General features: G+C 48.7%; 4 protein-coding genes across 4 annotated transcripts; 1 reads left to right on the top strand and 3 right to left on the bottom strand.

The window, feature by feature from the left end:
• Positions 1-541: 541 nt before the first annotated feature.
• Positions 542-1,411, top strand: N7482_000875 (uncharacterized protein; the record flags this gene model as incomplete). Its single annotated transcript, XM_056683000.1, has 1 exon — positions 542-1,411. The coding sequence occupies one exon, from the start codon at positions 542-544 to the stop codon at positions 1,409-1,411; it is 870 nt and encodes a 289-aa protein (XP_056546606.1).
• Positions 1,412-4,219: 2,808 nt separating this feature from the next.
• On the bottom strand, positions 4,220-5,188 carry N7482_000876 (uncharacterized protein; the record flags this gene model as incomplete). The annotated part of the gene is made up of 1 exon (XM_056683001.1): positions 4,220-5,188. The coding sequence occupies one exon, from the start codon at positions 5,186-5,188 to the stop codon at positions 4,220-4,222; it is 969 nt and encodes a 322-aa protein (XP_056546607.1).
• A 653-nt stretch (positions 5,189-5,841) lies between these two features.
• On the bottom strand, positions 5,842-7,074 carry N7482_000877 (uncharacterized protein; the record flags this gene model as incomplete). Its single annotated transcript, XM_056683002.1, has 1 exon — positions 5,842-7,074. The coding sequence occupies one exon, from the start codon at positions 7,072-7,074 to the stop codon at positions 5,842-5,844; it is 1,233 nt and encodes a 410-aa protein (XP_056546608.1).
• A 2,129-nt stretch (positions 7,075-9,203) lies between these two features.
• Positions 9,204-10,878, bottom strand: N7482_000878 (uncharacterized protein; the record flags this gene model as incomplete). Its single annotated transcript, XM_056683003.1, has 5 exons — positions 9,204-9,466; positions 9,525-9,726; positions 9,773-10,163; positions 10,330-10,352; positions 10,549-10,878. The coding sequence occupies 5 exons, from the start codon at positions 10,876-10,878 to the stop codon at positions 9,204-9,206; spliced, it is 1,209 nt and encodes a 402-aa protein (XP_056546609.1).
• Between the last annotated feature and the right edge of the window lie 1,926 nt (positions 10,879-12,804).

Consider the following 12,804-nt stretch of genomic DNA (forward strand, 5'->3'; position numbering starts at 1 on the left):
CCTCACCTCCTCTTAAAATAGCCCGACCTCATCTGTCCTCTCGTCTGACTCTTCTTTCTTTTCTTTCTGTTGCTGTGATCAGCGGGTCACTAAGATCCTGACTTCATGGTTCCTGCCCTACCTCCCCCTTTCACGGCTGTTCCAGCGAGCTTCCAGCCATTCTCTGCAACTCAAGTACACCTTGGTTCTCGAGCCGGCTCGGTCAGCAGTAAACTGGATATCCTGTCTCGCCCTAGGTCAGCACAAACAAAAAACCCATTCTTCCTTCCTCCCTTCTCCTTCCTCTGTTTCCCGCAGATAGTCTGCCGCTGGTATTATACACATACTCACAATTCCCTACAGCACCATGGCTCAGCATTCTATGTATGCTCCATCGGGAGGCTCTCCCGTTATTCATCGACCAAGGTACTTGCACACTACACATTCTGGCCTTTCTCATCCCCGATCCCGACGAAAAACAAAATGTCTTCTATTACCCTTGCTAAGCAGTAGAAGGGCGCCTTCGGCACCCAGAGCCTACCTGAGGGATAACCGCCAACTCATGCCACTGGGAACCATAGATTTCGAAGCTCGCGCACAGTACCATGGATTTGCAGCACCCCTGGATAGTCATGGCCATGTGATACCTCAACCCACAGGAAGATTATCCTACCCTCCAGCTGGACAGCCACTCACTCCGGTCTCGATGTACCCTGAATGGAACCCATCCGTGCAAATGTCGCATGAGCCACTGCGTCACGATATTAGGCCACTGAACCCCTCGGAGAGCCCGGAATACATTGTGGAAAGAAACAGCCGGCGAGCTGCCGATATAAGCCGCGGAGGATCCCAGTACATCTCCCAGAGACGGTCCTCAAACCGGGATGAATTTGATGGCCCGCACCAAATTCTGGATGCGCCTTCACCCCGGACCCTCCCAACCCGGGAGGAGGAGCTGCCCCAGCTCCCTACTAATCTCGACGCCGCAGAACAAGACAGAATCTTGCACGAGGTCAATGACCGTCTGTCTCAGTGTGCCTTTGATTTTTTCGCGAGATATCAGTTCCCCATTCCCCTAGAGCAAGACAAGAGGCGAGTTCAGGTCCCCTCGGACCGGGAGTGGAATGAATGGGTGCACCTGCTGAAGAGGCTGGCTACTCGGCGACGTATCCCCCGCCATGCCCTGCACAACGGCCAGATCAAGCAGCTCATTACTGTGCTGGAAAATTCCCTGGAGATGCGTCATGCTGCCAAGCACAGCTCTCGACCCGTCAAGGATGACCGTAATGTGCTGCAGCTCATCTCTGCTGGCACGCAGGTTGCCAAGATCCTCAAGGACTCTAGCGCCATGCAGTTCTTTGATTGTCTTTATGTGGACACGGAGAAGCTGATCAACGAACGCCGCCGCCGGGTGAGATTTGCGGACCACTGATCCCGCCGGATAAATACACGCTCTAACCCTGGTTAATCCGTGGCATTTATCATTGCTTTTCTCCTGGAATATCCTGCCCTGGACCGTCTATTTTTCTCTGATGTTTCCCGCTGGTTCCACGGACCCATGATTATTTTTTATCCACTGGAAAATTGCTGAGAAACTCTTCCTATCTCGGCTCCCCGGTTTTCTCTGTCAGCCCGGGACTTGTCTCAAAATCCATGGCTACCTATGCTTGTGGATTTCAACCCATGATGGATGCTCGAATAAATTAACCGCGCTTGAATCAAACGCCCACTTCTGCGCTCCCCATTTCCTTGGGCGAGCTGTTGCACGCTTTTGAATGAGCTATGAAATGTGGGGGTCATATATTGATTTACGATCCACCGGCAGCAACGAGGAAATGGCCAGCTATGAAGTACGACATAATATTCTTTTCGGTTTGAGTTTATGTTCCGTTGGAGTTTTGTTTTTGTTTTGTGTGTTAATCGGGTCGGCTGTTTCTTATATTTTATGTTTGTTTGGGTTCATGTACTACCTGATTGGGATGACCATCGCGAATGATTTACGGAATAATGCTGCCCATCCATCTGTCGGGAAATAGGTCAACGAATTTTACTCATCCTTCTGCTTGCGTTGCAGACTTCTTATCTTCCGTGACGTCGATGGGCAGATGAGCAAGGATCTAGATTCCTGAAACAACTCTCGGTGCAAACGAATGGCTTCCTTCCGGTCGTTTCTATATGATTAAAAGCCACTACTTGGTGTTACCGTTGCCACGAGCGATGAGGTCTCACATCTATCCAATGCATTGTGATAATTCTGACCGTGTATCGATCAAAGTCTACACGCCTTTGCTTTCTTTTACCCTGAAACGACCTATCGCAGCCGCCACAACCATTCTTCTATCGCCGTCTGGAAACCGACAAAGGATCTTCTAGTCCCAGTCATGGCACTGAGCTACCGCGCATTAACGAGCCTTCGCTCCTTCTTCCCAAAGTTCAACTTGGTCGAGCCCTTATCAAGGGCTGTCGCCAACCCTTTGTATACAATTCGGGGTTATTGGATTTTCCGAACGTTGGCTGTTCTCGTGTGCTGCTCTACAGTTCAGCTTCCATTTACGGTGAGCATGAAGATTGATAGACAATGTTGTTGAGATTACCAAAGAGGAATATATGATTACCCCACGGGCTACAGCGGACATGCTCACGGTATGGTCTCGAAGATCCATATCAGAATCAAACTCGTCTCTACACAGAAAGCACCGCAGCTTCTGTGCGTAGACATTCTGCGTAGCACTGACCGGAAGAATTAGACTAAATAGCAGAGATGATTTTGTTTTCACGTTCAGAGGAGGAATTTGGAAGGCAGAACTCTGAAAGATACTTGATCACAGTTCGAAGGCAATGATGTGGGCCGTGCGGTAGGGTGCACGAATGCCGGGCAAACCCAAGGGCAGTCACGACTGGTGGTTTCAATCGTTTCCATCCCACAGAGCAAGGCACAGGATAATTTCTCTCAAGTCTGTTTCAATCGTGTGAGGTGCCACCTGAGGTAAGGTAACTGTTACGAAGGAGCCGGCTGGAAGAACCAGGTGCATTAACGAAACAACTAAAGTGAAGAAGGAAGAAACTATGGGGGGCGAAGTCCACTATTATGTAGAGAGCTCCCATGCAAACGCGCCCCATCACGTTAGTTAGATCAGCTGCTTCCTTCTTCACATGTTCCTCAGGTGATCTCCCAAGTCATCTGACCACAGTACCTTCGCTCTCCATGTCCATTGTCTGTCATGCATCACAGTAACAATTGTCAGTTGTGGGGTTAGGGGCGGTTCTAGCATCCAATGGCAAGGGAGTAGAACATGTGAAATGGCAAGTGGTCTCCAGGGCGAAAGTGCTCCACCTGGGCACCTCAAAAAGATGAAATGAAAGTGGGAATATAGTGGAAACAAGGAAAGAAATAACCCGTCTTCGGAAATGGAAATCTATCCTTTTGTTCGCTGAGCTGAAATATAATGGGAAGCATTTCCATCTAGAACCTATATTTTTGTTTGAAGGAGTATCTTCATTCTCGTACAACCAATCAATTGGCCGGATGGTGTAGTTGGTTATCACGTATCGTTAACACCGATAAGGTCCTGGGATCGAGCCCCAGTCTGGTCATATTTTTGGATTCCAATCTTGCTGGAATCTCTTTTTTTTGGTGGTACGGGTGGATCCGTCGCACCAATATCGGGAGGGCTAAAGATCAAGCAGCCACGTGATTTGTCGGATTGATACTCTTTCAGCTATAATGCTAATAGTCAAAGAAATATATGCCTTCCTAAAGAATAAGGAAGGTTCATATCTAACAGTACAATTCAACCTACATATTAAACTTGGTACTCCAATATAACTGAAATCCAAGATCTAGGGCCCTGAGTGAAGACCGAGGCCAACCTTCACTAGATCAGGGGATTCCATGGAAGCCATACACAGCGCGCGGTTCAGGATGCTCTATTTTAGAATTGGGAATATACAAACAGGATTCCACTGCCCATTTCGAAGGTAGTTTAGTGGTCGATGGCCATGTTACTAACATAGTTATTCAGATGGTCAGTCACTCAAGAAATACCAGCTTGTGTCTAGCCCTAAATGTTCACCAGCGTATCCACCCGCACCACGAAAGAAAGGCATTCCACCAAAATTGATATCAAAATGTTTAACCAGGCCAGGGCTCGATCCCAGGACCTGATCGGTGTTAACAACCCTATCCCTTTGTAATTGCAGACACAAGGGACGGGAAAGAGGTAGATCCAAAGACTGTGAATCATATATGAGATGCAAACACGTTCCTCATAACATAGAGTTCTGAATTTGCATCCGTAATCTCATTCAGCAATCGAAGAATCGCACGCACTCGGGGCGCACGGTTTGTCAAAAGAGATACCTGTAGCCTCTCCCAGCAGATTTTCGCCAGTTCTCCCTCAAGTTTTGCCATGTTGAGAAGATCTGCTTTAGCCTTGTCAAGAGTAGATCCGCGAAATTCCAGAAAGTCCGCTGCATTGAGATTCGACTCTGCTCGGTCGCGCCCCACGCTTCCGACTTCGTTATATAGCCTGTTTTCAATAGCCTTGTGCCGACACCAGTCTTGCACAAGATATTTTTCCAGGCCGGTGGGGAATATGTCGTTTCCGTCACTGACACGACAGATCATAAAAGCCATGATGTACCAGTAGAACAGACTGTCCACTCCACTGGACTGGAGCCAGTGGTAAAAGCCGTACCCTGCGTCACCGCCTGAGCCGTTCTGTGATGAGTGGCATCGGTCATACACGGTAATACTTAGCTTCGCGTCAGACACGATGGATAGCCACACTCTTCTCATTTCAAACAGAAGGTTCCGTCTGCAATAATCTCCCGCGGTGCAAATGCCAGGAGATTCCATGACACAGTTCTTGTGGGCCGAAATGGCAGTTCGAAACTGCGCGACTGTTGCATCGTCTTTTGTATCATGCACATGCACTAAGGTTGGCTGAGGGTTCACTGCGGTTGCAAGTGCAGTAAACCCCGAGTTGATCTCCGGAAAACATTCATATATCAGACTCTGACATGAGTTGATTGCTTCGATACTTTTCCAGCGCAACTGAGTGTCTCCGTAGTGGTCGATGAAGTAGGCGGTCGCCATGAATTCAAGCGTGTCATACAGGACGTGCGTGCTGAGCTCAAGGAAAAGGAGCTTGCTATTCACGATTCCGGTTAAAATCAAACAAAGATGCTTCAGCGGCGAATCGCCCATGTTTCTCTTTTGCTCAAGGAGGTCGACGTCTGAATCGTTTGATGAGCAACAGGCTCTCAAGAAAAGAAGCTTCCATGATCCACGGAGGAGTCTCTGAAAACACAGAGATGCCGCGGTGAATTTTGGTATATTTTGCCATTTCGTCCACTGCGTATGAAAAGAATGTCCTGACCAAGGGGCCCTGGCCAGTGTTGGGATGACATTTCAATGCAGCCAAAATATAACCTTTTGCTATGGTTGGAAGACCGAATGTGATTTTTCCAATCCAGATATGGTTGCTGTATTCCGGTTCGACGGTACGAGACCTGATGAAAGCCCTTCCCCGTTCCGTAGCTCTAGCACAGGACCCAAGCAGGTTTTGGATTGGTGGTAGTAGCGATGTGATATTTGTAATTGCGAGGATTGCGTAAGCTGTCTCTTCCGTTGAATCGGGCGTGCCCCAGGATCCATTGATGTTTTGTGTCTGAAGCGTTCGTACAAGAGCCTGTACGAGCACCAGGGGAAGCTGAACTTGCAGTAAGTCTTCTGGCAATGCTTCAACGCGGCCTTCCTCGTAGGCGCGTAGATACAGGGAGAATGCCTCCGATATCAGCATGATTGGGTAATATGACGAGGAATTCTGAATATTGTCAGTAAGCACGAGTTCTGTTCTTTCAGAAATTCGCTTGACACACCCATTTGTCATGAAGAAGCCCGTCCGTTTCCCACCAGCACCTACACAGGAAGTGTATACATTTCCTGATTGATTGGCTGTATTCACCATTGCTAGAGAGATGGACGAGTGCAAGCAGCACATTTGCATTAGCGGTAGGACTTGCATTGCGCTCTCCAGTAAAAACCATAAAATGGTCTGGTCCTTCCCAGCGTTGGATCATCCTATCAGGTGAAAATGATTGGCCCAGGAGGTGGAGAGTCGTCAACATTTTTGCAGTATCGTCAGGATCAGGAGGAACAGATTCAGCGGCCCCGACAAGCCCGTTTTGGTCCTCGAAGTGGCCAACCAGTCGATCCTGAAGCTGCTGGAGCACATCCTGTTCGAGCTCATCTCTAGAGAAACCATAGTGCAACAGTGTTGATAGGACCCATGACGTTTCAAAAAAGCTCGTGGGAAACGTTTCTGGTACTCCGCGATCGTGAGCCACGCTCAATTGCACGATATGCCGCAGAAAAGCTTCAGCCTCCTCATCCCAATCTGGAGCTTCCATGAGGTACACTGCCGTTGCGGAGGGGGAATAGTGGATGCAACCTAGTCGCTTGTGGTGACCCAATCGACTGAAATCGGCAATGCCGATAAATGCTTCCAGTGAGTACAAGATCGACAACGGTTTTTCACCATAGAGGTCTTCAATTGAAAACTTGCTCAACTTCGCCTCGCGAATTTTCAGAATGCGGTCTATGCCAGGAACCTCAAAAACCAAACCCTCCTTCTCGAGTAGCTCAAGAAGGACTGGAAACCATAGCTCGAATCCTATGGGGAGCGTTTCATCATAGCTTTGGATGTTCCATTCGGAAAGGGTGGCTCGGATGAATTGAATAGCACGATTCGATCGCCTTTGCAAATCGTCACGCCCCGCCTCGGAATGGTTAACAGGTCCTCTGAGATGCCTTTGGATTGCAAGAAGTGATGCGAGCCCGTTGCAAATTTGGTCAACGGCCGACGCTGTATTACCCCAGCTGCCATCTTCGCGCTGGCTGTTGACCAGGAATTCGAAACATTCTGGAAAGGCCCATTCATCGTTTTTCAGGACCATAGATACCCAAGCAGTGTGGTACACACTGTTTTCGATGCTTCCCAGGCCATATTGAAGATTCCAGTCATTCAGAAGGTTGCAGAGAAGGCTGTTTGCCGAAAACAATAGGTCCTCGGGCTCCACAAGCGACCTCATGTCGATGAGATAAAAAAAGATGTATACAAATGGTAATCAGGAAGGAGGCCCCTCGGTCAATTGCGACTCAGGAATAGCACATAAGTTCTGGGTCTTATACCTGGGTTCTGTTCGGTCAATGCCCGCAAATCCCGAAAAGCCGTCCGGCGTTATAATGTGCTCCGGCCTACTCTTGCAGGACACTTGTACGAAATGAGTAGGCTCTCACCAAGCACGGGCCTTCGCTATTCGCATCATCCGAAGCCCACCGCTACATGCAGCGCCACGAAGCAATGCAGGGCAGCACTAGTTGCATGATCATCACTTTGCGCTCTACTAGAGCAAAATAGGTAAGTATGACAAAGTGGCGTCAGAAGGGCCAAGTAGTAAGTGCACCGGTTGGGCTCTCTTGCAACCGATTTTTGATGCGGGAAATGCGGGGAATATGCACGTAGTAGAATACAGAAAAGCAGCGGTGGTGTGGTCAAATGCGAAGACACATAGGCTTTCAGCCAATCAGAAGCGGACTTTATAGAGGTACCTAGCAAGAGCATGTACGCAAAATGCAAAGAAATAGGGGAATAGCAAAATAAAAGAAGGCCTCCGGGGCACCTATATTAGGGTTAAAGGCAAAGGACCAGAGAATGGAAACCGCGAGCTCTAATCGTAGAATTGAAAGTTGCAGAACAAAAATCACAAGATGGTGTGAACTAAAGGAGTAGTCACTAAGACGAGAGCTCCTTCTAGAATTCTCGAAGTAGAAAGGCAGAATCCGGCTAGGAGCAATATGATAGAGAAGGATGTTAATAGTAGAGAGACTTTCTCTCCCTTTTCTCGTTTCAGGGCACGAAGGTAGGACTGTCCAGGATCCCCAGACAGCGGGAAAAGCAATAGAGGCGAAAATACGAACATTGTATGCAATAGGCCTAAGAAGGAAAGGAAACAAGGTAGAGAAGAAAGGAGAAAAATCATGAAAGCAGCAATCATTAGAGAGCTTGGAGAGTTGAGGCAGCAAATGACACAAGATTGTGAGGAGCAGATAAGAGAGTTCCTTGGCACTAGAAAGGACCAATGAGGGTCGAGAGCTACGAAGAGCTTGACAGTGGTAGAGCAGCGAAGGTTTGCGGGCAGCTCGCGCAGGTCTGTAAACATTTGTAATAAGGGCAGCGACATCCAAACAGACCTGACCAATGACATACACTATCGAAATGTGAGTGATTGAATCAACTTCACCGAATCTTTCGAGAAAGCTGCAAGACCAAGCAGCTAATGAATTGTAAGAGGAGGAGGGAAGTGAGGTATTGAGAAAGGTGGTTGAGAAAAAAAATATGACCAGACTGGGGCTCGATCCCAGGACCTTATCGGTGTTAACGATACGTGATAACCAACTACACCATCCGGCCAATTTGATATAACATGGGTCGAGTTTCTAACTCATGAGTTTACATCATATGGCTCCAGGCTATAACCCCCTATCAATACATTTGTGGGATCCCTATTACTTGAAAAACATACCTGCGGACTGTAGTTTTTACCTAGGTCTTCAAAGATACATTGCATATCATATTGAGCTAATTCAATTTACATATATTTAAAGTGTCTAATGATATCAGGTTACTATTCTATTGGATATATACCTACGGAGTACCTACGGAGTGTCCATCCGAGCGAAGGGCTATGGCGTTAGGCAGTAGCAACATGGTAGCTTTAAAAAACCTCCTCCCCGGGTATAGTCCTTCCCTGTCCGCCACTCTATTTACACCCCCTCATCCGAAACCAAGTGACTGTGACGATCTCCCTTCTTAGTAATAGCGTCAGGGTAACAAAATATACACTAGTAATTTCCTTGCCGTATTGGGTGCGTTATGCCGTCAATAAATGTCGAATTGCATGCTCAATCATGTTGTGAGAGGTGTTGTTACAAGTGTAGAAGTCCTTGAGTTTAGGACGTCCCATATATGGAAAAAGCGGCTACTTTTTTACACCGGATATAGGGTGTTCGGCTTTGTAGGGCCATGCATTCGCTATCTACCCCTGTTAGCTGCCAATCCTGTTGGATATCCCGCGTATTGTCCATGTACATACTCGACCGCGCCCATGGCTAAATAAACTCAATAAAATGATACGGCGCCGGTGAAGCGGTCGCATAGTCATCGACCAACGGCCAATGTCAGGAATACTACACCAAATAGACCAGCCGAAGTCACAAAAGGAAGACCAACCCAGGGACCAGCAAGATTTAGTCCGATCTGATACACCAGCGGCCAGAGTAGTGACCCAACGAGCGTTCCCAGAGTTTCCATGATTGCGTAGACGGAGTAGGTGATGGCGCGGTGCTCCTCAGGGGTTGAGACCGTTAGGATATATCGGAGTGACTGGCCGTAGCCGCCTCCAAGGCCGTATAGTAAGATGCCTATCGCGATGTCAGCTATTTTGAGTGGGAATTGGACGCGCAGGAAATAAGGACTTACTAATAGCCAAGAGGGACGGAGAGGAGGAAACCGCCATGCCAGCGCATCCCAAGGCGGACAGCAAAACACTGCTCCTGGCTAGCGCGAAGTGTGTGGACACCTCTGCGGGCCCTCGTCGGGAAAGAAGCAAGCGGTCCACGGTCGGTAGTAATAGTAACACAACTAGGTGGGTTGTGCTGTCAAGGGAGACCAGGTATCCAGACTACATCAATTAGCATGGTCGGTAGAATCAAGGTCAAGGTGCGTACCCGAGAGAAAGACCAGTTGAACACCTGTGAGGCATAGATGATCAGTAGACTCATGACACTGACACCGAGCGACCGCAGCAGTAATCCCAACAGAAGAACAACTAAACTGCTCTGCTCCTTGAGAAGAATCATCACTGGGCGCAAAGTGCGCTGAATCGACTTGGGAGCGTCATTTGTGGACAGCGGCTGATTGACCTCTTGTTGGTCCGATTCTGCAGCAAGTGGACGCTGTTCGGGCACTGGAAGGACCAGGCAAAACGAGGTGAAAATAAGGCCGAGTCCCAGACAGACTGGAGTCCATAGAGAGTTGTCCATGATGGTAGAGCTCGCAAGATAACCAAAGACGCTGCCAGAGTACGCGGCAGCCTCCAGCAGAAAGCAGCGAGAGGGCCTGTGTCAAGGTTTAGCAGGGGCTTGGTACCAGATCGTCTTTCGGTTTTGACTTGCCGCAGATAGGACGGCGAGACATTGGCGACAATGACAAAGAGCATCGATCCGCCGACACTTGGTCCACCTCCAATCAGATAGAAGACAGGAGCCAGGTAAATCAGCCCAACGGGCCAGATTTGTCCATACCAGCCTAAAAAGCGTCAGTCGCACACCCTATTATGGAGTAGATTTGCGGAGGTTGAACAGACAGACAAGATCAAACCAGAGCTCCCCTAGAAAAATACCGGAGATTGACAATAGTAAGACCTTTTTCATGCCCCAACGCTCCGCTAGAGTCGCATAAGGAACGCCAGGGCGACGCCTGGAAGCAGGAGCAGCAGACTCACAAGACCCTTAACCATCGCAAGAGACGTTTGAATGGGTTCGGCCTTGCAGTCCCGCTCACTGACAGAAGCCAATAGCGTGCCCGTTTGGCGAGCATAATATCGTTCGCAGATGACATCTTGTAGAACGCTGGTGGTGGGCGGCACCGCGATCGCAGTCCCGGCGTTGATCAGGAAAAGGACGATGAGAGCCACGTAAAATGTATATTTCGCGAGGTTTGCTTCGTGACCGCTACCTTCACCCTGTCTATCGCCTGAGGCTTGACTAGAGTTGGCCGACGATGCTGCCTGCAGCAGGGGTGTGGCCTCCGTCTCTTCCGGGTCAGCCATCATAAACTCCGTCGGTGTATGGATGGGAGGATGAGTGGCCAAAAGTAGAGACAGTTGCGAGGGCGCTAGGCCGTCAGGAAACGAAAAGAGAGCTTCCATACCTACAGATAGGCCCTATCTAGTTAGTCTAGTTAGCTACTCCCCTCTAACGTAATTCCCGCCCGACCGAGCCACCCGGCCGACCGAGCCACCCCATCAAAAAACGCGTCTTCTAACCCACCCACCTAATTCAACCACCTACCATGCCACCAATTCGCTCTGGATCTGCTCAGAAATCAGCCAATCAAGAGGGCAAGATCTTATTAGCCCTTGACGATATCAAAAATGGTCGTGTCGAGTCTATACGCGCAGCAGCGAAGCTATACGCAATACCTCGCACTACACTATAACACCGCGCTGTCGGCCGCCTCCCACGCGTCGATGTGCGCCCATCTAGTCATAAATTGACCCAATACGAAGAGGATTCGCTTACTGAGTGGATAATCTCTATAGATACGCGTGGTGCAGCGCCTAGGCCCTCTATAGTGCGAGAAATGGCCAATATTCTACTAGCTACGCGTAGTGAAGACCCTCCAGCTACTGTAGGTAAAAATTAGCCATCAAGCTTCGTGCAACGACGCCCTAAGCTTCGTTCAGTATTCTCTAGACGCTACGATTACCAAAGAGCCCAAAACGAAGACCCTACCTCACTACGAGCCTGGTTTACGACCGTATAAGATGTTATCGACGCGAATAGTATCCAACCGGAGGATATCTATAACTTTGACGAGACCGGCTTCGCTATAGGGATTATAGCTACACAGAAGGTCGTTACAAGGGCGGAATATTATAGTCGGCGATCGATTTTACAACCGGGTAATCGTGAATGGGTTACAGCGGTCGAAGTAGTTAGCGCTGATGGCTACTCGCTACCGCTATGCGTAATATTCAAAGGTAAAAACTTCATAGCGTCGTGGTTCGACGAGAAGCTTCCAAAAGATTAGCGTATCGAGGTCTCGCCAAACGGCTGGACTACCGATGAAATTAGCCTTCGGTGGCTACAGAAGCTATTCATTCCAGCGACGACGACACGTACGAAAGGGAAATATCGACTCTTGATTCTTAACGGCCACGGTAGCCATCTTATACCTCAATTCGACTAGATCTGCACAGAAAATCATGTTATACCACTTTATATGCCTCTACACTCTTCGCATCTTTTACAACCGCTTAATATTAGGTGTTTTGCTATATTAAAACGCGTATACGGTCGCTACATAAGCGATCTTGCTCGTGCGTCGTATAACCATATCGACAAGTTCGATTTCCTCGCAGAGTACGCCCGGGCGCGCACGGAGGCCTTTCAACCTTATATTATTCAAAATAGCTTCGCTGCTACCGGTCTTATTCCAGTCGACGCAGATCGAGTGCTTTCGAAGCTCAATATCTTACTCCGAACGCCATCGCCACCAAATAGCAGGCCAACCACTAGCTACAGCCAATTTAGCCCAAAAACACCCAGGACGGTCGTATAATTGCAAAAATCAGCTTCGATATTGAAGGATCTATTAAGATATCGGTCAAATAGCCCTCCGAGCCCATCAAAAACCGTGCTAGATCAGATTATCAAAGGCGCTTGCATATCGCTTCACGGGGCCGCGCTATTGGCGCAGGAAAACAGCGATCTACACACAGCGAATCAGAAAATACGCCAAAAACGCACACGATCTAAACAACAGATAGTGCACGAAGGAGGCCTCACGGTCAAAGAGGGCCTACAGCTAGTTCAGCAGCTGAATCAGCCAATTGAAGACACTCTAGTAGTAGTGCAGCCGCAGGGCGATGAGGCTATTCAACTAGCTCAGCCAATCAGAAAAGCTCCACCGAAGTGTAGTGGGTGTGGGCAGGTCGGACATAAGGTTAATTATTGTAAAAACCGCTAGATATAGC

This window comes from Penicillium canariense (assembly GCF_028826845.1).
Source record: "Penicillium canariense strain IBT 26290 chromosome Unknown utg000001l_segment0_segment0, whole genome shotgun sequence".
Taxonomy (NCBI): Eukaryota; Fungi; Ascomycota; class Eurotiomycetes; order Eurotiales; family Aspergillaceae; genus Penicillium; species Penicillium canariense.